The sequence below is a fragment of the Natator depressus genome, chromosome 4 (genome assembly GCF_965152275.1).
Source record: "Natator depressus isolate rNatDep1 chromosome 4, rNatDep2.hap1, whole genome shotgun sequence".
In the NCBI taxonomy this organism is placed as follows: domain Eukaryota; kingdom Metazoa; phylum Chordata; order Testudines; family Cheloniidae; genus Natator; species Natator depressus.
In genome coordinates, this window is record NC_134237.1 from 114,440,675 (window position 1) to 114,466,933 (window position 26,259).

A 26,259-nucleotide genomic window follows, 5' to 3' on the forward strand; every position below is an offset into this window, starting at 1 on the left:
TGATCACTTTCCTCTCATGCAAGTGCTTCAGGATTGATTCTTTGAGGACCTGCTCCATGATTTTTCCAGGGACTGAGGTGAGGCTGACCGGCCTGTAGTTCCCAGGATCCTCCTTCTTCCCTTTTTTAAAGATTGGCACTACATTAGCCTTTTTCCAGTCATCCGGGACTTCCCCCGTTCGCCACGAGTTTTCAAAGATAATGGCCAAGGGCTCTGCAATCACAGCCGCCAATTCCTTCAGCACTCTCGGATGTAACTCGTCCGGCCCCATGGACTTGTGCACGTCCAGCTTTTCTAAATAGTCCCTAACCACCTCTATCTCCACAGAGGGCTGGCCATCTTTTCCCCATTCTGTGATGCCCAGCGCAGCAGTCTGGGAGCTGACCTTGTTAGTGAAAACAGAGGCAAAAAAAGCATTGAGTACATTAGCTTTTTCCACATCCTCTGTCACTAGGTTGCCTCCCTCATTCAGTATGTTATGTTTTCCAACATGCATTACTTTGCATTTATCAACATTGAATTTCATCTGCCATTTTGTTGTCCAGTCACCCGTTTTGTGAGATCCCTTTTGTAACTCTTTGCTTTGGACTGAACTATCTTGCAGCTCTACTTTTTTTTGCCTATCACTTCAAAAATCCACAAGAGTTCACCTCTTGACCACAGAGTCAATATTGTCATTTAATGATTTACCTTCACCTTATGAAATCAGCCAGTGATACTGTAACAGTGTATAAATTTTGTTAAATCAAAATAAAAAAAATAAAAATAAAAGACTTACTGGAGCATATTTAATATCCAAATATAATTTAAATATACTCATCAAAAGTGAAATGAAAAAAAATGTTGTGCTCTTCAGCTTCAGACATATATTTGACCACATTGGGGAAGAAACTGTCTATGCCTAGAAGAGATGTTATTGATATATATCTAGATGGTCAATATGTCAGTCGCAGGACAAGGTGCACCTCTGTTTCCTTTCTGGTCTTTGAGTGCCCCCTGCTCAGGACTTGTGCATCTGGTTTTTGCCTGTGTCAGGAGGCAATCTCAATTCTTCCACTCAGACTGCGGCCCAGGTCAGGCTGCCCACATGGACCATACTCCAGACTGGAATGGGTTTGGGGCACTTGCACTTCCTCCCTATAGGAACCTGTGATATAGTAACCAGCTGCCTCAAACTACTTTTATTTAGCACTTGGAACAAGGCATTAGAGAATTAAAATTTAAAGGACTAAAATAAATTAAAAAAAATACACCAACCTACATGCATATCTGTCTTACCTCAAGTACTGCCATCCCTTAATGGTGACATAGGCCAGGCATAGCTTTTTCAGGCACCTTCCCTCCCCCGACAGGCTCCAGTGTTTAGTGTGTCCCTGTGTTTCCCCCTACTCCAAGCCCCCAATACAGTATTATTTTTTGTCCTGTACATGGCTTCTTTATGTGTTAGCATCCAGGAGGAGCAACAGCCTGCCGTTTGGAAGACTAAGCCAGAGTCATCGGCAGTAATAGTTCTGGCTTTGTGTCCCTTTAAATGGAAGCTGAGCAAAGGACCACCTTAAGCCATCTCCTTTCTGCCTGCCCCATCCCCTTTAAAACAATCAGTGATATTATACCATACTAGAGACAGGTGCACACAGAGGATTAAGAACTTCTTACAGGTCACTCCCATTTTTACCACAACATACATGTGCATGCTTGTATGGACTGATCATTATGTGACAAACATTACACTTCCAGCCTGATTCACCAGTATACGCCAGATAATTGGCACTTTGACTGTCCTATTAAACTGGACTCACAGCTTTTTATGTCACCAGAGTGACACAAAAACATCAAGAGTGTACTACTGAATCTTGCCCTTAATAAATTACTCGCAGAAATAAGCAGTTTGCATTTTATGGTTAGAAAATAGTTAATTTGGCAAATATTCTTCCTTGCAACTGACTGTGAAATTTATAATTCAGGAAGCTTGATTTATTTTTCCTAAATTGGATACTCTGTATAATAGGTTATGCAGATTCCCATTGTCTGTCGATGAAACAGAACCTCATTGTACCCTATCTAGCAGGTTGCAGCTTCTTTTCACCGAAAATGAAAGACACCGATATTGTCTAATACTTATTTTTCAAAGACAGATGCTTTTAAATGATCTAGCTTCCTTGCTGCAAGTCTCAAAATAATCTGTAGCATTTAAGATCAATAGGCAAATCTTGCTAAAAATTCTTTCAGTGAAGAAAATAATTGGGCAAAACAATTTTGTATATTCCATTTCACTGTCATGGTGGAATAATCTACTTTTGAATTTTCAAAGATTTACATTCCTTAACTGAAAACAGGATGTTTTAAGTATTTGGGAAACCGTACTTGTCTTTGATTTGTGATTAAAAAAATAGCAAAATTGTAAGATTTGTGTATATAAGCCTGCTCCCCTCAGAATTCCTTTGAATAAGATAAGTTTTATTATTTACTTACTGTATTTGTATTGTGCCTAACGACACCAATCAGGGCCCCACTGCACTGTACAAAACAGCCCTTGCCCTGATGTGCTTACCCATCAAATTTAAGACTAAGCCCTTAATAAGTAGGTTTACAATTTAACTGGGTGCCAGTTAAGTTCCCAGTACCATTATCTTTATGCAGGCAAGACTCCTAAGTGCTCTCAAAGAGATTAGTTATTTAATCTTGTCCTCTAAAGAAGTTAGTGTCCCTGGTGAAATATCCTAAATAATGAGAGGAAAAAAAAAAAAAAAAGACTGTCAATGTTGATACTTTGCTTAAAAGATACCCAAAGGATTGGCAGAAATTGTGTAGTATATCGCCAGATTTGGGCATGACTAGGTATGAGATACCATCTGCCCTCCCTTCCACAACCAGTTACCCATCTAGACCACCTTCTTCCCAACTACCCACAGCCCATTTAAAGAGCTTCCTTTACCCACTTCCCAGGGCTGTCAGAAGGATTAATTAGTTACAATTTTACAGTGCCCTGAAGATGAAGAGGCCAGGTCCTGCCCTGGGTAAAAGCAGGGGAGAGAGATGCTCAAGGGAAATGCATCAGAGCAACTAGCAGCCCCATGCTGTAACTTGCTTGCTCAGCACAATCTGCCCCAGGCACAAACTCCTGCTTTAGTTACTGGAGTAACAGAACGGCCCTCTGCACACACACATCTCCCTGCACCCTACCCCACTAATGACCACTCACACACACCTCCCACAATCACTCTCTTTCATATCCATATCCTACGTACTCATATCACAGCTTAAAATTGGGGGGGGTGGGTTTGAAATCGTGGCTCCATTGCAGTCAGTGGCTAAACTCCCATTTACTTCCATAGGGCCAGGATTTCACCCAGGATGGATAGGGGAATGCAGGTACATGCACACAGTGAAAGGATTTTACTCCCCTTATGCACCTGCAACTTGATAACTGTGAGTTCTGGACAGCGCACTAAGGCTCTGCACCCTTTTGCATGAAGCACTTATACACGATTGACCCCTCAAAATAAAATACTTGGCATTTAGAGATCACTGATCCTCTCCATTTTGGAGTCAAGCAATTTTTAGCATTTTTTAAAAATTTAAACAAGAGTTTTCAGTACAAGAATGCACAAAATGTGGGTGAGTGGCTGGATAGCAACAATAAAGAACACAACAAAAGCTGTGAGGGCAAAGCACTGAACTCATTGCAGCACTTTTCCTCCCTTTTGACAAACATTCTATCTGTATCCAACTCAAGGAAAAATTTCTAAGTTTCTTTATCTCAGAAAAAAACAACACTCACAAAAGCGGACACTAGCAATGGCTCTTTTGGGGTTTGAATATTAAAGCAGTATTTATAACGGTTTGCTGCTTTTTTACATAAAATGTTCCACATCTATATTGCTTCTCATAAAGAGAAGTTAAAAATTAACGAAGAGATCCGTGCATAATCTTTTTTAATTCACATAAAAGATTTAATTGAAAACATTCTACTGCTAATGGACTTTCCCAGCTTTGAAGCAAATCTCATACTAGGCTTTGGATTGGGCCATATTGAAGACCTGATCATTACCACTGCATCAGCTTCAATCAAATTTAACAGTGATAAATATTGCAATGTAAGATTTGCTACCACTCTACAGAACTATAACACAAGCTAGAAACAGAAAATAAGCCTGTGATCTTGAAGTCCACCTATTAGGCTGAACTGGGATTACTAAACAAGAACTACTCAAAAGCCAAATGTATTATACATTTAAATTACTTCATAAAAGCCACACTTAAAGCGCTAAAAGAAAGAATCAGGCTAACACAGTGTTCTGATATTTAATTAGGGAACAAAAACCATGATAGGAATAGGATGGCATTTATGGAATAATCATGCTTCTTGGATGCTGGGAGGTACAAGGTATACCTAAAGTCTTAAGAATAATGATCACTCTCCTTACTTGCTGTTCCAGTAAAAACTGCTATAGATGAAAAACTGTCTTGGTAATACTAAAAAGGGAGACCACTTAAAAGGCAGGGTAGCAGGTTCATCTGAGAGCAACTAAATGAAGCAAATCCTTTTTTGGAATCTTCTGATCAAAATGCTCTGTCATTTATATAGTTACAGACAAGACTGTCATCTCAGAAACAAAACTCTTGTCAACTCCAAACACTACAACCATGTGAGCAACTTCCAAACACTTGGTCCAATATGTTTCAAATAGAATCACAGTAGAGTTCCACATATCGGTGTTGTCAAGGTTCCTTACCCACTCGGAACTCTAGGGTACAGATGTGGGGACCTGTATGAAAAACCCCTTAAGCTTATTTTTACCAGCTTAGGTTAAAATTTCCCCAAGGTACAAACTATTTTACCTTTTGTCCCTGGACTTTATTGCTGCCACCACGAAGCATCTAACAAATATGTAACAGGGAAAGAGCCCGCTTGGAAATGTCTTTCCCCTCAAAATCCTCCCAAACCCTACACCCCCTTTCCTGGGGAAGGCTTGATAAAAATCCTCACCAATTTGCATAGGTGAACACAAACCCAAACCCTTGGATCTTAAGAACAATGAAAAAGCAATCAGGTTCTTAAAAGAAGAATTGTAATAGAAGAAAAAGTAAAAGAATCACCTCTGCAAAATCAGGATGGTAAATACCTTACAGGGTAATCAGATTCAAAAACAGAGAATCCCTCTAGGCAAAGCCTTAAGTTACAAAAAGACAGAAAAACAGGAATATACATTCCATTCAGCACAACTTATTTTATCAGCCATTTAAACAAAACAGAATCTAATGCATATCTAACTAGATTGCTTATTGGCCCTTTACAGGAGTTCTGACCTGCATTCCTGCTCTAGTCCCAACAAAAGCAACACACAGACAGAGAACCCTTTGTTCCCCTCCCCCCACACCCCAGCTTTGAAAGTATCTTGTCTCCTCATTAGTCATTTTGGTCAGGTGCCAGCGAGGTCATCTTTAGCTTCTTAATCCTTTACAAGTGAAAGGGTTCTTCCTCTGGCCAGGAGGGATTTTAAAGCTGTTTATCCTTCTCTTTATGACAGGTGTATTCAAATTTAAAAAGATTCTCCCCTTAGTATGAAGATGACCAGATGAAAATTAAAAGGCACTGTCCCTTTAAAAATGGACACCTTGCTGAAAAGCCAAATGGAGACAGTATTTTATTAACTATTTTTGTGGCCCAAGTTACCATAGTATCTTAGCACCCCACAAAATGTTTTAAAAAAGGCATTGGGGTGATTAGTGACTTATAGACTGAAAAGTCCAGTAAATGGTTGCAACCATAATTAAACATAAAATTATAAAATACCTAGAAGATCATGATATGAAAGGGAATAACCAGCATAGTTTCTGCAATGGAATATCAAGCCTCACTAATCTGTTAGAATTCTTTGAATAGGTCAATAAGATAGTGGATAAAGGTGAACCAACTGATATTAATAAATATCACAGAGACTGGGAACTTCCAATCACTCTCTCATAACACAAGAACATATTCATTGGTATAAAAGGGATGCAGATTCAAAACTGATAAAAGGAAATATTTTCACATAACATTCAGACTTTGGAACTCACTGCCACAAGTTATCGGAGACCAAAAGTTTAGCAGGATTCTAAAAGGATTAGAGATTTATACAGATAAGAATATCCAATTATAATAGGAATTTAAAAAAAAATACACAAGAGCTTTGGAAAGGATATAAACCTTCAAGTTTTGATGCATAAACCTATCTCTAACTACCAAGGGCTCAGAGGACATGTTCTCTGGGGTGGGTTATCCCATAACTGCTTACTGCAGGGTTTCTTCCTTTGGAGTAGCTAGTACTAGTCATGATGGGAGATAGGATAGTGGGCTAGAGGAACCGTTGGTTTGATCCAGAGTGGCAATTCTTATATTTCTAATTTTCTGTTACTGTATTTATCCTCATACCACTCTTGAGACGTAACTAAATATTTATCTTCAGTGTACAAATGAGGTGCTGAGGCACAGCAAGGCTAAGGCCCAGATCTTCTAGGGTATTTAGGTGTCTAAAATCAGGGCTATTTGTGAAACAGAAATTGAAGGGATGGAGGAACCAGCACAGGTGGCACATGACAGGGCATTTGGAGATGTGGGCAAACACTGTCTGGCAGGCACCAGTGGGATATACAATTAGATAGATTGTCACATTACACTGTATTTTAGACTATTACGTTCCTTGGGTTCATATTTTGTGTGCTGACGTTTTGAAGTTCACCTTGAGATTGATGGAGAAAATAGTATTATTGAGATACCTTCTTGAGATGGGTGGAAATAAGCTTGAGGGAGCTATTTCCTTGGAGTGAAATTCACCTGGATTAAGGGCCAGCACGAGGTCCTCCACGCAATTCAAACTCTACATTAGATCCACATAAACAAGGATGTTGTGGCCCCTCTCTTTACTTGCCCCATCGTGACTGATTTATGCAAGACCTGAGTGGGGACCCCATCATCATTATATGGCGGTATGGAGATGTGACACTGTACCCCAAAGAAACACCCACCTGGCACCCCTATATTCACAACTGTTATATAATTGTACGTTTTGTACAAAGTATGCCTTGTGAGGTATCATCTAAAAGGTCTTGTTCTGTTAAATATTAATATCCTGTTGAATTGTATGTGCTATCATTTTGAGAGAAGTTATGAAGTTCTGCTATGTGGATGTTACTGAAATATGTTGTGAAGTTGGAAACAACCACAACCAGTCTTTCTGGAACAACAACGGAGAATCCAGATGGTGCTGATGGCCCATTAAGGGAAATCCACACTACTAACGACTATCGCAGGATCTGCATACAATGAAGGCTTCTCAGTGGAAGCATGTAAACAATGGACACTGCTTGACCCATGTCATAGCAAAAGATCTTTGCTGGAAGAGCCTATAAAGGAGCAGAAGTGACATCATTTATCCTTACTTCCTCCACAACTCAACACCTGGAAACATGTCGAGAACAAAGATTGAACTAGGAAGGTGGTCCCAGGCTGGAAAGGATAATCCCAGCCTGTGTATTAAGGAACAATACTATCAGGATGAGACACTGCTTGATTCAAATCCTGTCTAGTTTATAGAACTCAGATTGTGGTTTTACTTTTATTTCTTAAGTAATCAGCTTTGATCTGTACACATAGTACTTCGATCAATTTTAAGTGATTATTTCTGTAGTTAATAAATCTGCTTTATATTTTACCTGAAACTTTGTTTTGCTTCAAGTGCTTGGGGAACCTGCTCAGGAACGAAAACTGGTGCATGTCCTCTCCACATTGAGGGAGGGGCAGACTGGGTAAATAAAAACTTACACTTGTCAGGCATCTGACCAGAGCAAGATGGTATAGTTCTGGGGTCCTAGGCTGGAGATCTATAGGGAATTGGCTGGAGCCTATTGAGTGGCTGGCAAAAGCATTCATGTAACTCAGCTGGGTGTACCCCTACCTGTGGATGTCTGAGTAAATTCAGGACCTGGAAGGGTTTGCAACTTGTCACAGCATCACAGTGGGAGAGGGAGCCCAGGTTGGTGAGACAGAAGGCGCAGCGGTACTCCAGTTCCAGGTTGCAACCCAGGGAACTCACAGGAGACATTTCTGTTTTTCCCTTAACCTGTGCTGACCTAATGTCCCTCAAACACTTTGCAAGCCCATAAACTTGAGTAGCAGTTGGGAAGCTGTAGAGACCTGGCTCCTAGCTGAGAATATATTTCTCTCCACCACCATATTCTGGGTATTCCACCCACAAAAAGTCCAGTTACTCTGAATTAGTCAGGGAAAGTGAATTTTACTCTGGGTAAATACTATCTTGCAAACAGAACCTGTTTGCTTGTATTCTTTGATCCCTAAGGTGGACCTAGTGGTCGGTTGACCCTGACTACGTACAAGAGACTATTGCTTTCCAAAACTTTCCTAAACCAGATCCACAATACCCTAATCCAAAAGGCAGGCAGAAGAGGATATGAATCGAGACCTTTAAGTAATAGGAAGATCCACCCTCAGCGACCAAAGGAGAAAATGAAAACATAAATTTCTACATAACCAGTTAATGTCAAATAGAACACCAAAAATACTACATACATAAAAAGGTCTGATCACTAAATCCTAACTAAGCAAAATTCCTACTGTGTTCAGTGGAAGTGCTGCCTGAATAAGGACTGTGGGATCAAGCCATTTATAATTTGATTTCAGTCTTATTTAAGCTCTTCTAACTTTAAGCAAATGAGCAATGACACTCTTTTAAAACAAGACAAAACTCAAACATTATTCAAATCACATTTTAATATTTAATTTGCTCCCTTTGATTTACTTCTTCCCAGGCAATTTCTCACTTCCATTTTCTGAGCTGAAATGCTTTAGAATGTTTCTAAAATAATGTACCTAACTATTCTAAATCACTCCATTGTACTTGGAATGAGTTAATAGAATTAAAGTTTCTTTAAAACACCTTAATGTAATGTTTTTCTAAACCTGTATTAAAGTCTTCTAAATCCTAAATCTCATTAAATACCTTTAACATTTTAAAAGTTTGAATTAAAGATTCAGCAAGACGAGATTTCAGTTTAAAATCCAACAGCAGTACTGTCATGTATTTGGCATTGGTGAGAGCTCCCTGAAACTATAAAACCTACTAGCAACACTGGGAATGACTAATTACTGTTCTCATTTTCTAAAATAGTTACTATAGAAAACAGCTTTGTGAACACTATCAGGAGGTTATTCTTTGCTCACTATTAGCATCTTAAAAGTCCATTCAGGTTTAGAATTAAGATGATTTTTAATATTTTATAAATACACGTTTGATATTTTAGCTACAGAAAATCATGACTAATAAAGGACATCAGTGACAATTAATGCAAAGGGAACAAAAACTGTAAGCATTAATCTAGCTCTGAGCAGAAGTATCAAAAAGAGCTAATTTAAATCAGATTTTTCCTGTGAGCACTGCTTTAACTCAAACATTCTATTTCCACACAGACTTTAGTTTGCTTTTGAAATAATAAGTTACTTTAATCATTCAAGTAGAAATGCTAACATTTGTTTACACAATGTAAATCTTCATGCTAATGAAGAAAAAATAACTCCTTGATCAACAACATTTATTTTCATCTTCAGGACAAGGCAAAGATATCAAAGGCAATAATGCTGCCTAGGAAAACACATTAATTACAGAGAAACTGTTTTGAAAGAAACAGAAACAAGTATTTAAATAATCACCCAGTTCACCATCAGCCCAACCCTTAGCTCCACATAAAAGTCAAACAAAAAACAAGAATTGGACAACCTAATAATTTTTATTTTTAGTGACCATGTCATTACAGCATCTGTCCCTGTTCTTAGAAGTTATGATACTTTATGCTTTGAGAGCACTTTCCATCTTCAGAGCTTTTTACAAACACTAACTAACTAATCATATCCCAGTATCACACCCCAGGGCTGATTTAACGTCCTAGTCCTCTCTCAGTTTTGGGGATGTTGAATTAAGCTTGTTTTTATCAACTCTGTGTGGCAATTTCTAAACCCTGAAAGTGCAAGACACAGTTGGAGAGTGAATTGACTGACCAATAGTCCAGTAGTCTTTTCATTCTGTGTTTGCAATTTGTTGTACAATCCAGTAAAAGCAGACAGGACACGATGCAATTTAATGTAAACCATTTGGGGTGAAAGGTGTTATTTTGTCTAGGGAGATCTCCCCCTCACAGTCCAGCTCACATACAGAGTCGGTGGCAATCTCATGGTCTGGGGAGATCTGGGACATCCTGTCGAAAGGATCATCCTCGCAATCAACCACATTAGGGATCATGTTGACATAAGCAGTCACTATTTCCTTATGGAAAAGGGTGTCTTGATTGTAGGAGATGAGTTCATTGCTTATATTGACTGTCTCCACTGGAGTGCTAGAGCAAAACTCACTGCACCCTAGGAGGCTGGAGAAAACCTTTCTGAAGTCAGCATTGAAAGCATAGATGATGGGATTGAGGGATGAGTTGGCCCAGCCAAACCATACAAAAATATTAAAGGTGGTCTCGCTGACACAGGGAAGGCCAGCATAGGGGTTGTCAGGGGGGCTCTCACAAAAGGGGACTATGCAGTTCAGAATGAAGAAGGGCAGCCAGCAGCAGACAAAGACTCCCATGATGACCGAGAGGGTCTTCAAGACCTTGGTCTCTTTTCTGATGGAAGTCTTGAGGCTGGTGTGGTGATGGCAGTCAACACGGCTGCTCCGGCAACTCTGTGCATGCTCGGCTGCCCTCTCCAGGGAGGAAATCCTGTGGATCTGCACTTGGGCAATGCGGTAGATCCGTGTGTAGGTGACTAGCATGATGGCCACGGGGATATAAAAGCTGATCAGTGAGGAGGAGATAGCATAGGTCCTGTTGAGGCTGGAATCACAGCTCTCAGCCTGTCCCTCAAGGGTCTCGTTGCTGCTGGCAGTCCCCTCTGAGGGTCTCAATACTACTGTCCAGTTAGTGCCAATCCCCTCCGCCCAGGTGGTGCCAGTGCCTGCTGCTGCTGAGGTAGTGCCAGGTCCACCTCCATCAACATCCCCGCCTCTGTGCCAGTTGAGCTGGACAGGGATGAAGGAGATAAGGACAGACAAAGCCCAAGCCACGCTGATCATCACCAAAGCCACCCTCTGGGTCATCTTCCTCTCATACCTGAATGGGCTGGAGATGGCCCAGTACCTGTCCATGCTGATCACACAGAGGTTCAGAATGGAGGCGGTGGAGCACATGATGTCAAAGGCCACCCAGACATTGCAGAAGGCCCCAAAGGGCCAGTAGCCGGCCACCTCGGCCACTGCCTTCCAGGGCATCACCAACAGGGCCACCAAGAGGTCAGAGATGGCCAAGGACACGATGAAGATGTTGGTGACCTTGCTCCTCAGGTGCCGGAAGCGGATGATGGCCACACACACCAGCACGTTGCCAAACAGCGTCCAGAGAATCAGCAGGGACAGCAGGCTGCCAGCCACTATCTGCGCTGGCCCCGCAGCCACAGGCGGCTCCCCTGACCCCTCCCCAGCGCCCACTGCAGGCGGCCCGGGCTGCTGCAACAGCAGCGAAAGCGGGAGAGGCTGGGAGAGCAGAGTCTGGTTCTCCCCTGGAGACTGCAGCATGGCTGGGTCCCTCCCCCCGGGGCCAGGGCAGCGGAAGCGCGCTGCACGACTAATACTTCTCCCCAGCGCCCATCGCTTGGCCCCATTGGATCCCCCGGGGGCGCTCACTCCGCCAGCCGGTCACCGCCACCACAGCAGCCGCGGACCGCTGCCGGGCTCGCTCCTGCTAGCAGCCTGCTCCGAGGCGGCAACCCCCAATTCGCCCCCTGCACTCAGGGGGCATCGGGGCTGCTGTTGGGCTCCCCTCCTGCAGCCGGAGCGCCTGAGTGGCACTGCTGCGCTGCCTGGACGCTCCGCGAAGCGCGGGGTGCTGCCGCTGCCCCCCGCCGCTGCCAGTGCCCCGCTCTCAGCGCACCCCTCAACGAGTCTGGGGGGGGCTCCTGCTCTCCGCGCCGGGCGCCGCCGCTTGCCTAGCCCTCGTGCTCTAGCTGCGCCTGCTGCTGTGGGTACGTCCCGGAGCGACGGCGAGACTCCCTCTGCGCTCCGAGTGCTGCCGCTACAGTGTCGGCTCCCGCCGCTCTCGCCTGCGCGCCCCGAGCCGCTGGGTGCGCTCAGGCGAGCCGAGCATGCTCAATAGCAAGGGGAGCCGCTGTCCTGAACCTCTGCTCCCTGAGCAAGATGGGGACAAACTTTGGGATGTGGGCGCACGGGAGCGGGGCTTGTGCGCCGCCTCGCCCAGCGCGGCTCGGTGGCGCTGCCCACGCGGGGCGGGGGCATTCCGGGCACACGCTCGCCCCGTGCTGCTCAGCGACAAGGCTGAAAGCAGCTCTCCACGGGAGACCGAGTGACTGTTTCCAACGCCTGCACACTGCGCAGGTTAAACACATCTCGGGGGGCGGTTCACCCTCTGTCCTGCCCTTGTTATCAGTTTCTAGGAAGCCCACAGGGATAAAAGGTGAAGAGAATACCTGCCCTAGAGGGCCTGTTGATGCAGAGCGGAGGTAGGAAACAGAAGACAGAAGGGGGTGACTGGTGGCACACTGCGTAGAAGTCCATCTATGACCAATATCCCTTGTGCAGGGGTCTGTATTTCATGTCTCCATGTGGCCAGATCCAAGGAACAGGCAGTTGGAAAGATTGGCCAAAATGTTTAGGGCTCCATCTGAATTAACAGAGAGATGTCGGGCGGATCATTTCCTACATGGTTTGGCTAATCTAGAGTGACTCTTTCCATGCATAAGGCTAGAGCCATCATCCATCAGCACCTAGGAGAGGGGGACTACTAAATTAGTGCTTTTTTGCATTATGTTTATTAAAAAAAAAAAAATCACATAACTTCATAAGGGAGTGGTGCTGGTGTGGAAAGCATTACAAATGGCACCTGCCCCCACAATACATTTCACAACCTAGTGTAGCGCCTGGCAGGTAGGATTGAACCTCTAGAGCTTAGTGCATGAGCCTCTACTGCATGAGCTAAAAGCCAACAGACTGTTAACTAAGGGCTTGGCTACACTTACATTTTATAGTGCCCTAACTTGCTGGCTCAGGGGTGTGAAAAATCACCCCCCGAGTGCAGCAAGTCAAAGCGCTTTAAAGCGCTAGTGTAAGCAGGCTCCCAGGCAAGAAGCCATGCTCCCAGCGCTCGGAGCTAATCCCCTCGTGCAGGTGGATTACCAGGAGCGCTGGGAGACCTCTCTCCCAGTGCTCGCCCGCAACCACACTCGCACTTCAAAGCGCTGCTGTGAGAGCACTCCCGTCACAGCACTTTGAAGTTTCCAGTGTAACCATGTGTCATAAATATTAAGGGAAGGGTAAACACCTTTAAAATCCCTCCTGGCCAGAGGAAAAACCCTTTCACCTGTAAAGGGTTAAGAAGCTAGGATAACCTCGCTGGCACCTAACCACAATGACCAATGAGGAGACAAGATACTTTCAAAGCTGGAGGGGGGAGAAACAAAGGGTCTGGGTCTGTCTGTGTGATGCTTTTGCCAGGGACAGAACAGGAATGGAGTCTTAGAACTTAGTAAGTAACCTAGCTAGATATGTGGTAGATTCTGTTTGTTTAAATGGCTGAGAAAATAAGCTGTGCTGAATGGAATGGATATTCCTGTCTGTGTGTCTTTTTGTAACTTAAGGTTTTGCCTAGAGGAATTCTCTATGTTTTGAATCTAATTACCCTGTAAGGTATTTACCATCCTGATTTTACAGAAGTGATTCTTTTTACTTTTTCTTCAATTAAAATTCTTCTTTTAAGAAACTGAATGCTTTTTTCATTATTCTCAAGATCCAAGGTTTTGGGTCTGTGGTCACCTGTGCAAATTGGTGAGGATTTTTATCAAGCCTTCCCCAGGAAGGGGAGTGTGAGGATTTTGGGGGGAAAGACGTTTCCAAACGGGCTCTTTCCTAATAAAATAAAACTGGTTAGATGTTTGGTGGTGGCAGCGAAAGTCCAAGGGCAAAAGGTAAAATAGTTTGTACCTTGGGGAAGTTTTAACCTAAGCTGGTAAAAGTAAATTTAGGAGGTTCTCATACAGGTCCCCACATCTGTACCCTAGAGTTCAGAGTGGGGAAGGAACCTTGACACCATGCCCTTAGACTATAGAGCAAACTCATTAAATCTCTAAGTGGTCTCAGTGCCACTAGATGGGACAGAACACCACACCCAGAAGGTGTGTGGATTATACTCGCACTTGATCCTTCCTAATATATTATTAGGATTACAGGAAATAGCGTTAGAGGTTTAAGTAGAGCTTTGTAACACACATTTGGCAAAATCTAATTTACTTTCAGCCTATACCAGGGACACAAGGCACCCTGCATATTTAAAGGTAGTCCACAATAAAGAAGTTTTTGAAGTCATTCTTGCTTCTCCCTGAGGAATAAAAAGCTTGGAAATTATTTTAATCTTAATAATTCCAGTCTTCTGTACCTGATCTCCCCTGAAGACTCAATGGACAACTGGAGGACTTGTTTATAACATTCAAGCAACATAGCAAATGAAATCTGATTCCATCTGTCTCTGGGTTTTCTGTAGAGTCCATCATTATTCTCTCTAAGGCTCTAATCCTGCAAAAAGTGTAAGCATGAGTTTAATGTTCTAGTCTCATTGAATTCCCCATTCACTTGGGTAAAGTTAAGCCTATATGTTTTTGGAGGATCGAGGCTTGACTCAAAAGGTAAGTGTTTTTTATTCAGACAGTTGTAAAATAAATAAATAGATGCACTAAAACATTTTAAACAATTGGAAGAAAAAAAAATCTGTTCAAGATTCAATATCTATTTTCAGTTAAAAGCTGAGAAAACTCCCAATCATTTCTCCAGTAAGAACAGGAAAGACAAGAATTAATATACCTGATATTTCTGAAATAAAAGCAGAATTAAAAAAAAAAAAAAAACACCCTAAGAAAAAGAAAAGCCAAGCAGTACCTCAGGAAGCCTCTGGAAATCGTAAGATATAAAAAAGGAAGCACAAGTCTCTCTCTCTCTTTAGGTCATCTTGAGGAAATTGCAATTTTTTTAGTACAGGATACTATTTCCCCATCATTGAAACAGACAGACATTTAATAGTAGAGAAGTTTGTTTTACTTCAGTGACCAAGGAAGAGATGCTAAGTTCTGCTTGCATGAAGTTTGTTCCACTTTAGTACCTCTTGCAACCCTTACAAAGCTAGTGAGCCTGAAAGTAGTTCTCCAATTTGCATATTAATACACATTACCTCACGCCTGTGTATATTATACATACAATTTCACTCTCTCACCACAGAATCAGTAGCTCAGCTACAATGATGGGCACATTATAAGAGCCAGTAAAAATACTAACATTTTATTGGAATCATAGAATATCAGGGTTGGAAGGGACCTCAGGAGATCATCTGTCCAAATCAGCTAAGTCATCCCAGCCAGGGCTTTGTCAAGCCTGACCTTAAAAACCTCAAAGGAAGGAGATTCCACCACCTCCCTAGGTAACACATTCCAGTGCTTCACCACCCTCCTAGTGAAAAAGTTTTTCCTAATATCCAATCTAAACCTCCCCCACTGCAACTTGAGACCATTACTCAACTTAGGAGCCCTATGTCCTAGTGAACTGAAGTTAAAGACTTGGACTTATGGTTTTAAAATATTTACAGATAATCTCCTATATTGGGAACTCCAGTGACCACAAGAAGTGGAGCCCAGACACCACAAAAGATTGGGGCGGGGGGGGGGGGGAGGAGGGGAGAGAAAGAAGAACTGTCCAGCCAAACCAAGACAGAAAGCTAGCAAAGAAAAAAGCCACACAAATTATGTTAACGTTAACAGTCACTGCCTGGGGTCACGCTCACAGGGGTAGAGAAGGGCATCCTTATTTGCCATTCATGTGCTGAGAATCTGGTGTGTTTAAAGAGTTTTACTCATCCCATCATGATTGTTCCATTAATTTCAGGAAGTTATTAGTTTCCTTCCTCCTCCCCCCCACCGAAAAAAAAAAAATCACTAAATCAAAACTCAGTTACTTTGCAGACAAATAAAATTTTAAACTGTCTATACTAACATAGTAGCCTCTTGAGGCTGGCTATGCCTGTATTCATCCTTTCTAATTTAACACACACAAGTAAGTGGGGACAAAAACTAGAGAGGCAAAGGCACAAAATACGATTAAACTAGTTAAAGACAAAGGATAACAAGAAAACATTCTACAAATACATTAGAAGCAAGAGGAAGACCAGGGACAGCACAGGCCCATTACCCAATAAGGGGGGCAAGCAAGAACAGAAAATTTAGAAATACCAGAAGTGCTAAATGACTTTTGTTTCAGTTGTTTTCACCAAAAAGGTTAGTAGCAATTGGACATCTTGTGAATGCCAGTGAAAATGAGGTTGGATCAGAGGATAAAATAGGGGAAGAACAAATTAAAAAATTACTTAGACAAGTTAGAGGTATTCAAGTCACCAGCCTGACGAAGCACATCGTAGAATACTCAAGGAGCTGACTGAGGAGATAATTGCTAATGGCTCAATCTTAAAAAAAAAAAAAAAAAAAAAAAAAAAAAAAAAAAAAAAAAAAAAAAAAAAGAGTAATGGAAGATGGGAGAGATTCCACAGGACTGGAAAAGGGCAAATATAGAGCCATTCTACAGCAAGGACAATTCAGGAAATTACAGATGTGTCAGCTTTAACCTAAGATACTGAAATACTACAGAACAAATAATTAAGCAATTTGCAAACACATAGAAGATAGAGTGATAACTAACAGTCAGCATGGATTTGTCAAGAACAAACTTCTAGCAGATCACAGAGCAGCAACAGCAGGATCACAGTTGTGGTCGGTTATCAGATTCTGGAAGGCTCATGCAACATGCTCTTTGAGATAAGATAAAAATCTTTAACACTTGATAGGTTACCCACCCTCTCGCAGTTTACATATATATTTCATTTCAAGGGTAGGTAGCTCACGAAAGCTTATGCTGCAGCTCACGAAAGCTTATGCTCAAATAAATTGGTTAGTCTCTAAGGTGCCACAAGTACTCCTTTTCTTTTTATTTCAAGGGTAGTCCATTAAGGTTAAGGCTGTCACTTGCAAAGAGTTGTGTTACTTTTTTAATGTTCTTTCTAATGTTTTTGTGCTTCTCCCTTGAAACAGTGTGTCCTCTTTTAGGCCTGTTAAAAACTGTGCTTCTCTCATACAGCTGGCAGATTGGAAGCAATGGAATTAGACTGGTTCAGAGAGAAGAGTTTGTGCATCTCTATTCAGGAAATTTGTCTAGTTTTTTGTACTCTTTAGTATAGCAAAACCTACATCCATTTAAGAACAGGCACCCAGAGCACTACAGTAAAATATTTACATAAAAATACAAAGATCAGACAAGAGTTATAGCCACTCAAAATCCCTAACTGTGACAGAGGGGAGAATACTATGATCAAGTCTTAATCTTTTATCCTTCTCTTTTGATAAATTAAAAATACAGAGCTTCTTAAATCTTACTGTAAGGCAGGTTTCCTTGGATCATTCTTCTGTTTTTAACTTCCATTTTTGAAGCGTGAACAACAGAACTGGATGCAGTATTAAAGTACTTTTTTCGCCCATGCTGTATAGAGAGGCAATACCACATGAACCACTCATTAGTCTCCTGCTTGTATATCCAAGCATGTGTTTTCCATCCCTTTCAAAGCACTAAAACATGTCAGTGAAATCAATGGAATGTAAGTAATCTTAAAATTAAGCACGTGCTTAACTGATGTGCTGAATAGGGATGGACCTTAAGCTTAATATTTAAGTTAAGCAGATGCTGAAATGCTTTGCTGAACTGAGGCCATAGACAAATGTACTATGGCTCTCAACTGCTTTTCATGTAGTTCTTCTTGCTTGCTTTTGAATTTGCTTGATAGAATACTTTTTGATGCAATCCTTTTATAACTTAACCCCAGACACAGTATCTACCTCTATATTTTTAACTCCGTATTGGTATTAGCTACTTATAGAGCCCAAAACACTATAACATTGGAAACATTTGTAACACAGTTGGAGTGATCAGTTTTAACATGGACAACAGGGACCGAGAAATTCTCCTCATTGTTTCATATTTTACTAAGTTTGCAGTCAATGAGCTCAGTCCTTGGTTCCCAGTTCATCCACTCTGCACTATTCTGGAAGTACAGAGCAGACAAAGCTACTCTAAAAAGGCAGCCAAGAATCACCCCTGTGAAGGGGTATACTTGTTGGTGTAAAGCCCTTTATAGACAGCTCTACACCTCACCTTCTGCCCCCTTCTATGAAGATGGCTATAGCATTCTAGTTGCAATCCAGACCAGTGAGATGTTGTCACCCATGCCCTGCAACCTTGGGTGCCTCACAATGCTTTGCTGTTGTAGCTTCCAACTTGAGTTGCTCACAATCAGCTTGCAGCTCACATCCTGAGTGTGTGTGTATAGCCAGAACCCTGGCCCAGCAATTCTGACCCCAGCAGCCTGTGAGCAGCACACCAGCCACACTCTGGCATTCAGCAGTCTTAGTTACTACTTGCAGTGTGATCCCAACACACTCCTACTCCTGAATTTTCCCCCCAAAATATGGGTTCTGCACTGTCCAGCCATCTGATATTTTAGGTCCTTTGCCCCATAATGGAACAAACAACAATTTGCTACTTTAATTGGCATTACCAAAAATTCCCAACACTGGATTAGTTTTGATTAAGAAATAAAACAAGTTTGACTGCAAAGATACTTGCACTAACTTAAAATCTAAGGCACTAAAATGCCTTCTAGTACTAAAGTTTGAACTAGACTTGCTTCAAGGTGAAGTCCTTACCCCACATTCCCAGCAACATTGCTGATCAAATTCGCAAGTCAGCATCTGCTCCCAAAGTCCAAAGGGCTGGTTTCATTTGTCTTCTTAAGTGAAAGAGTGAGCGAGATAGAAAGCAAGAATATCTGGGGTGGTTTTGCCCCTCACTTCTATAGTCCAGTCCCCCTTTGAAGTGGAGTCTTCTGAAGATTACTCCATAAAGCAAAGTTTATTCAAACAGTAAATTAGGCAACAGGAGTCTTGGGGTGATGGTGTCCCTGTGCTCACCCCTCCCCTGTGTATGCTGATTTGCCTTGTCTTCTTGCTTTCTCAAGGACCTTGTCTACTAGTTATATGTAAACTGAGGTAAGCAAACATTCCTTTGTTTAAGATAGACCTGCTTAACCCACTCCTGCTTAATCAGGACTACATAGGTTTGAATGTGCGCTACCATCGTCATTCAGGGGGCATTCATAACTTTACATATAATGTTGCTACATACATTTCACCATGATATTGACCAGCAAGTTATTTGTAATCAAATGAACCTCTCAAGGCATATTTTGTACAACAATTACAATGGTGGTATAGGGTGTAAATACAGGGTGCAATCAGTTGCAGATAGAGAGAGTCAGGCCAGAGTCATGACCAAGGGCAAGATGTGCAGGAGAGTGGGAGCCAGAGCTTATAATGCTCTGCCCAATTGTTAACTGCCCCATGAGATCATTACAGCTGTCATAATTGACAGCAGCAGTTAGGCTGTTCTAAGCCCTGAATCAGAGAATGAAAAAAAAAATTATAGCTGTCTAAATAGTTAGATTTTCTGCCTTAGTATTGCAATACTTTTCATGGGCCTGACTATCCCAGAACTATTTTACAGTTTAGGATTTATTATTGGGCTCTAATCTTGTTTCAGATAAAAAGCTAGTTTCAAGAATCAGCAACTGTGTCACCTCTGACCCAAGCAGCATCAAATTCCTGCTCTTTCTTCATTTTGCTTTACATAGAATCATAGAATATCAGGGTTAGAAGGGACCTCAGGAGGTCATCTAGTCCAACCCCCTGCTCAAAGCAGGACCAATCCCCAATCAAATCATCCCAGCCAGGGCTTTGTCAAGCCTGACCTTAAAAAACTTCCAAGGAAGGAGATTCTACCACCTCCCTAAGTAACGCATTCCAGTGTTTCACCACCCTCCTAGTGAAAAAGTTTTTCCTAATATCCAACCTAAACCTCCCCCACTGCAACTTGAGACCATTACTCCTTGTCCTGTCCTCTTCTACCACTGAGAATAGTCTAGAACCATCCTCTCTGAAACCACCTCTCAGGTAGTTGAAAGCAGCTATCAAATCCCCCCTCATTCTTCTCTTCTGTAGACTAAACATTCCCAGTTCCCTCAGCCTCTCCTCATAAGTCATGTGTTCCAGACCCCTAATCATTTTTGTTGCCCTTCGCTGGACTCTCTCCAATTTATCCACATCCTTCTTGTAGTGTGGGGCCCAAAACTGGACACAGTACTCCAGATGAGGCCTCACCAATGTCGAATAGAGGGGAACGATCACGTCCCTCGATCTGCTCACTACGCCCCTACTTATACATCCCAAAATGCCATTGGCCTTCTTGGCAACAAGAGCACACTGCTGACTCATATCCAGCTTCTCGTCCACTGTAACTCCTAGGTCCTTTTCCGCAGAACTACTGCCTAGCCTTTTGGTCCCTAGTCTGTAGCTGTGCATTGGGTTCTTCCGTCCTAAGTGCAGGACCCTGCACTTATCCTTATTGAACCTCATCAGGTTTCTTTTGGCCCAATCCTTCAATTTGTCTAGGTCCCTCTGTATCCTATCCCTGCCCTCCAGCGTATCTACCACTCCTCCCAGTTTAGTATCATCCGCAAATTTGCTGAGAGTGCAATCCACACCATCCTCCAGATCATTTATGAAGATATTGAACAAAACCGGCCCCAGGACCAACCCCTGGGGCACTCCACTTGACACCGGCTGCCAACTAGACATGGAGCCATTGATCGCTACCCGTTGAGCCCAACAATCTAGCCAACTTTCTACCCACCTTATAGTGCATTCATCCAGCCCATACTTCTTTAACTTGCTGACAAGAATACTGTGGGAGACCGGGTCAAAAGCTTTGTTAAAGTCAAGAAACAATACATCCACTGCTTTCCCTTCATCCACAGAATCAGTAATCTCATCATAGAAGGCGATTAGTCTAGTCAGGCATGACCTACCCTTGGTGAATCCATGCTGACTGTTCCTGATCACTTTCCTCTCGTGTACGTGCTTCAGGATTGATTCCTTGAGGACCTGCTCCATGATTTTTCCGGGGACTGAGGTGAGACTGACCGGCCTGTAGTTCCCAGGATCCTCCTCCTTCCCTTTTTTTAAAAAGATTGGCACTACATTAGCCTTTTTCCAGTCATCTGGGACTTCCCCCCGTTCGCCACCAGTTTTCAAAGATAATGGCCAATGGCTCTGCAATCACATCCGCCAATTCCTTTAGCACTCTCGGATGCAGCTCGTCCGGCCCCATGGACTTGTGCACGTCCAGCTTTTCTAAATAGTCCCTAACCACCTCTTTCTCCACAGAGGGCTGGCCATCTACTCCCCATGCTGTGACGCCCAGCGCAGCAGTCCGGGAGCTGACCTTGTTCGTGAAGACAGAGGCAAAAAAAGCATTGAGTACATTAGCTTTTTCCACATCCTCTGTCACTAGGTTGCCTCCCTCATTCAGTAAGGGGCCCACACTTTCCTTGGCTTTCTTCTTGTTGCCAACATACCTGAAGAAACCCTTCTTGTTACTCTTGACATCTCTTGCTAGCTGCAGCTCCAGGTGCGATTTGGCCCTCCTGATTTCATTCCTACATGCCCGAGCAATATTTTTATACTCATTCCTGGTCATATGTCCAACCTTCCACTTCTTGTAAGCTTCTTTTTTATGTTTAAGATCCGCTAGGATTTCACCGTTAAGCCAAGCTGGTCGCCTGCCATATTTACTATTCTTTCGACTCATCGGGATGGTTTGTCCCTGTAACCTCAACAGGGATTCCTTGAAATACAGCCAGCTCTCCTGGACTCCTTTCCCCTTCATGTTAGTCCCCCAAGGGATCCTACCCATCCGTTTCCTGAGGGAGTCGAAGTCTGCTTTCCTGAAGTCCAGGGTCCGTATCCTGGTGCTTACCTTTCTTCCCTGCGTCAGGATCCTGAACTCGACCAACTCATGGTCACTGCCCCCCAGATTCCCATCCACTTTTGCTTCCCCCACTAATTCTTCCCAGTTTGTGAGCAGCAGGTCAAGAAAAGCTCCCCCCCTAGTTGGCTCCTCTAGCACTTGCACCAGGAAATCGTCCCCTTCGCTTTCCAAAAACTTCCTGGATTGTCTATGCACCGCTGTATTGCTCTCCCAGCAGATATCAGGAAAATTAAAGTCACCCATGAGAACCAGGGTGTGCGATCTAGTAGCTTCTGCGAGTTGCCGGAAGAAAGCCTCATCCACCTCATCCCCCTGGTCCGGTGGTCTATAGCAGACTCCCACCACTACATCACTCTTGTTGCTCACACTTCTAAACCTAATCCATAGACACTCAGGTTTTTCTGCAGTTTCGTACCGGAGCTCTGAGCATTCATACTGCTCCCTTACATACAGTGCTACACCCCCACCTTTTCTGCCCTGCCTGTCCTTCCTGAACAGTTTATAACCATCCATGACAGTACTCCAGTCATGTGAGTTATCCCACCAAGTCTCTGTTATTCCAATCACGTCATAATTCCTTGACATCACCAGGACCTCCAGTTCTCCCTGCTTGTTTCCAAGGCTTTGTGCATTCATATATAAGCACTTGAGATAACCTGCTGATCGCCCCTCATTCTCAGTATGAGGCAGGAGCCCTCCCCTCACAGACGTTCCTGCCTGTGTTTCCTCCCGGTATCCCGCTTTCCCACATACCTCAGGGCTTTGGTCTCCTTCCCCTGGTGAACCTAGTTTAAAGCCCTCCTCACTAGGTTAGCCAGCCTGCTCGCAAAGATGTTCTTCCCTCTCTTCGTAAGGTGGAGTCCGTCTCTGCCCAGCACTCCTCCTTCATGGAACACCATCCCATGGTCAAAAAATCCAAAGCCTTCTCTCCGACACCACCTGCGTAGCCATTCATTGACTTCCACGATTCGACGGTCCCTACCCAGGCCTTTTCCTTCCACGGGGAGGATGGACGAGAACACCACTTGTGCCTCAAACTCCTTTATCCTTCTTCCCAGGGCCACGTAGTCCGCAGTGATCCGCTCAAGGTCATTCTCGGCAGTATCATTGGTGCCCACGTGGAGAAGCAGGAAGGGGTAGCGATCCGAGGGCTTGATGAGTCTCGGCAGTCTCTCCATCACATCGCGAATCTTAGCCCCTGGCAAGCAGCAGACTTCTTGGTTTTCCCGGTCAGGGCGGCAGATAGATGACTCAGTCCCCTGGAGGAGAGAGTCCCCGACCACCACCGCCTGTCTCCTTCTCTTGGGAGTGGTGGTCGTGGAACCCCTAACCTCAGGACATCTCATCTCATGCCTTCCAACCAGCGGAGTCTCCTTCTGCTTTCTCCCCCCAGACGTATCATCTGGTCCACTCTCCGCAATGGTACCTGTGGAGAGAACATGAAAGCGGTTAGTTACCTGTGTCTGCATTGCTGGAACCCGGACATTCCCCCTTCTTCTTCTGGAGGTCACATGTTGCCAAGCTTCTTCACTGGCCTCTTGGCTCCGCTGTGCAACCTGCTCTAAATCTTTAGAGCTTTGCGCCCGTAGAAGCATATCCTGACTTTTGTCCAGAAAATCCTAGGATTCTCGTATGCAACGCAGGGTCGTTATCTGTTGCTCCAGACCTTCAATCTTCTCTTCCAATATGGAGACCAGCTTGCACTTTGTACAGACAAAGTCTGTCCTGAGACTTATCTTGACTGAGACTTAAAATCAAATGCTCCTTTAGAATCAACAGGTCTTGTGTGTCTTCATTCAAACAGCAGAGTGAAAACAGATTAGAAAATCCATTAACTTTGACAACACACACATTGATTTATCATCTTAGTACTGCAAGTAGGAAGCAAGCCAAATTGTTTTTTAAAATGATGGACATGTTATAACATTCTGGACTCCCCCCCCCCCCCCAAAGGCAGGGTTTGATTGGGCTAAAGTGATAAAGGAGAACTAATGCATATATGCTTGGCCATCCCCAAAATAGCATTAGCATATATATTCTGAGTTATGAATATCCACTTGAGTATTGCACAGATGCTGCCTGGGGCATTTCACCGAACAGTGTGACTGGATGTGCAAGCCCCTTGTGTACACACAGACACACTCTCCAGTCATACTTGCAGTTCCTGCACTCCCTTTAATGTAGGGAATGCCCCCACATCTCACAGGGGAAAGAGCAGAGAAGTGCTGGGGCCACTGCACAAGCCAGTAGAGCAGATGGCAGAACTGGGCCCTTAGTGGACTCTAAAATATTGACTTTTCCAAGACATGTTTTAAAAAACCAAAACCCACCCACACTATTTTAACCAGGGACATTCAATAGCAATATCTGTATATGAACCAATTTTCCATCTAACATTAAACAATATTGATCTGAAAAAACGAGTTGTCTTAGTGATTGGCTAGTTCTCAAACTGACATATGAGAAAATGAAAACAGGTAAATAAAACTTGCTGCATAAAACTTAGCCAGTCATTATCAATGCAAATATTGTGTAGCTGCATTCAGCTAAGGCAGCAATTGCAGATCAAAACATCTGGCATTTGTGAAGTCATCCTTTGTTACACAGTCTCTCCTGATTGCAGCAATTATATATAGTAATGCTACCCAACTCTTAATGTCCTTTTGATTCAGAAAAAATTACAGCTACTTTGTCATACTTATTTGTCCATAAAGCAAAGGTAAAATTCCTGAACTGACAAGCAGTTATTTTCAACTAATATTTATGACTAGAGGCAGAGGTGAAAGTAAGCCAGTACAGTCCGGTACAGCGTACCAGTATGCCATGCCGGACCAGACTGGCTTCCCCAGGCTGGTGATTTAAAGGGCCCGGGGCTCCCTGCAGCAGCCAGAGTCCCGGGCCCTTTAAAGTGCCGCCCGAGCCCCGCTGCTGGAGCCCTAGGGGAGCGGCAGCAGGGTTTCAGCGGTGATTTAGAGGGCCCGGACCTCTGCTGCGGTAGCCCTTTAAAACACCCCGGGGCTCCCAGCTGCCTCTGCAGCGGGTAGCTCTGGGGGGTGATTTAAAGTTCTCTGGTGCTCCACCCACAGCCAGAGTCCTGGGGCCTTTAAATCTTGATTTAAAGGCTCTGCCTTTTCTGGTTGAGGCCATGCCCCCTTCTCAGGACTCCGAGCGTACTGGTGAGTCCTCTAAGTTACTTTCACCCCTGACTAGAGGACACTGTTTCAACACTGATTTTTAGCAAAACAAAGGTTACTGTAGTGTAAGAGGTTTACTCATTTATTACTTGACAGAATAATACAGAAGTAAGGCATACATCCTCCTTGAATCACTTAATCTACTAGCTATATCTATTCTGTCCCACCAACTTCATTTTTTTTTGAAAGTATAATATCCCCATCTAGTGGTTTTCAAACAAACCTGGTTTTAATCTCTACTCACTAAGAACCTCATGCCACAGTTTAGCAAGATACTTAAGCCTGTGCCTAATTTTAAGCACAAGTAGTCCCATTAAAGTCATGTGCTTAAGTATTTTGCTGTACTGGGACCTGGGTACCTGACCCTGATCTCACTTATAACTGGAAAGGCTTTGATCATTATTTCAAAAGAAATTTTTTTTTAATTTGAGAATTAAGGATTCTGAGTGAGGGGACAACATCTAGTGGTTATGAAAGAACATAAGAGTGGAGTTCCCCAGATATTGTCATTCCCCCTCCCCATGTTTCTATCTACACCATTATGGATAATTTACTCAGCCAATGTGCATCAGAAGGAGGAGATCCTGTTTTCCGTTCGCCAAAAGAATCAGTCCCATGAAACGGAAGTGCTGCAAGCCATTTTTGACTTCCATTGGATAAGTTAGCTTATTCCATAGACTTATGGTGAAATCCTAGCCACATTAAAAATCAATAAGATTTTTGCTATTGCTTTCAGTGGGGCCAGGATCTCAATCCTAGTACCCAAACTAGGTGATGCTGTTTGTCTGTTCAGAACTGAAGGGCCTTTGAAGATAGTGCTCCAGTGATTACATATTTTATGGCAAATGTACAAAAATGTTTTAATAGTCCCTTGGAAGGTAACAAATATATTTTATACCAATAGTCTGGACTCCAGTAATATGTATGGAGTATTTTATCCTGGAACAAAATAGGGTCCTAAGAAACTAGAGGTGTCCTTGATGTACTGACAGATTCCTAGTCCCTTTCTTTACCTGTGAAGATATGAGCAATTCTTCACTCCATTTTCCTTT

General features: G+C 43.2%; 1 protein-coding gene across 1 annotated transcript; it reads right to left on the bottom strand.

Annotated features, from left to right (window-relative positions):
• Window positions 1-9,435: 9,435 nt before the first annotated feature.
• On the bottom strand, window positions 9,436-12,393 carry DRD5 (dopamine receptor D5). Its single transcript, XM_074950145.1, has one exon. The coding sequence runs from the start codon at window positions 11,610-11,612 to the stop codon at window positions 10,134-10,136; it is 1,479 nt and encodes a 492-aa protein (XP_074806246.1). The 5' UTR covers window positions 11,613-12,393; the 3' UTR covers window positions 9,436-10,133.
• Between the last annotated feature and the right edge of the window lie 13,866 nt (window positions 12,394-26,259).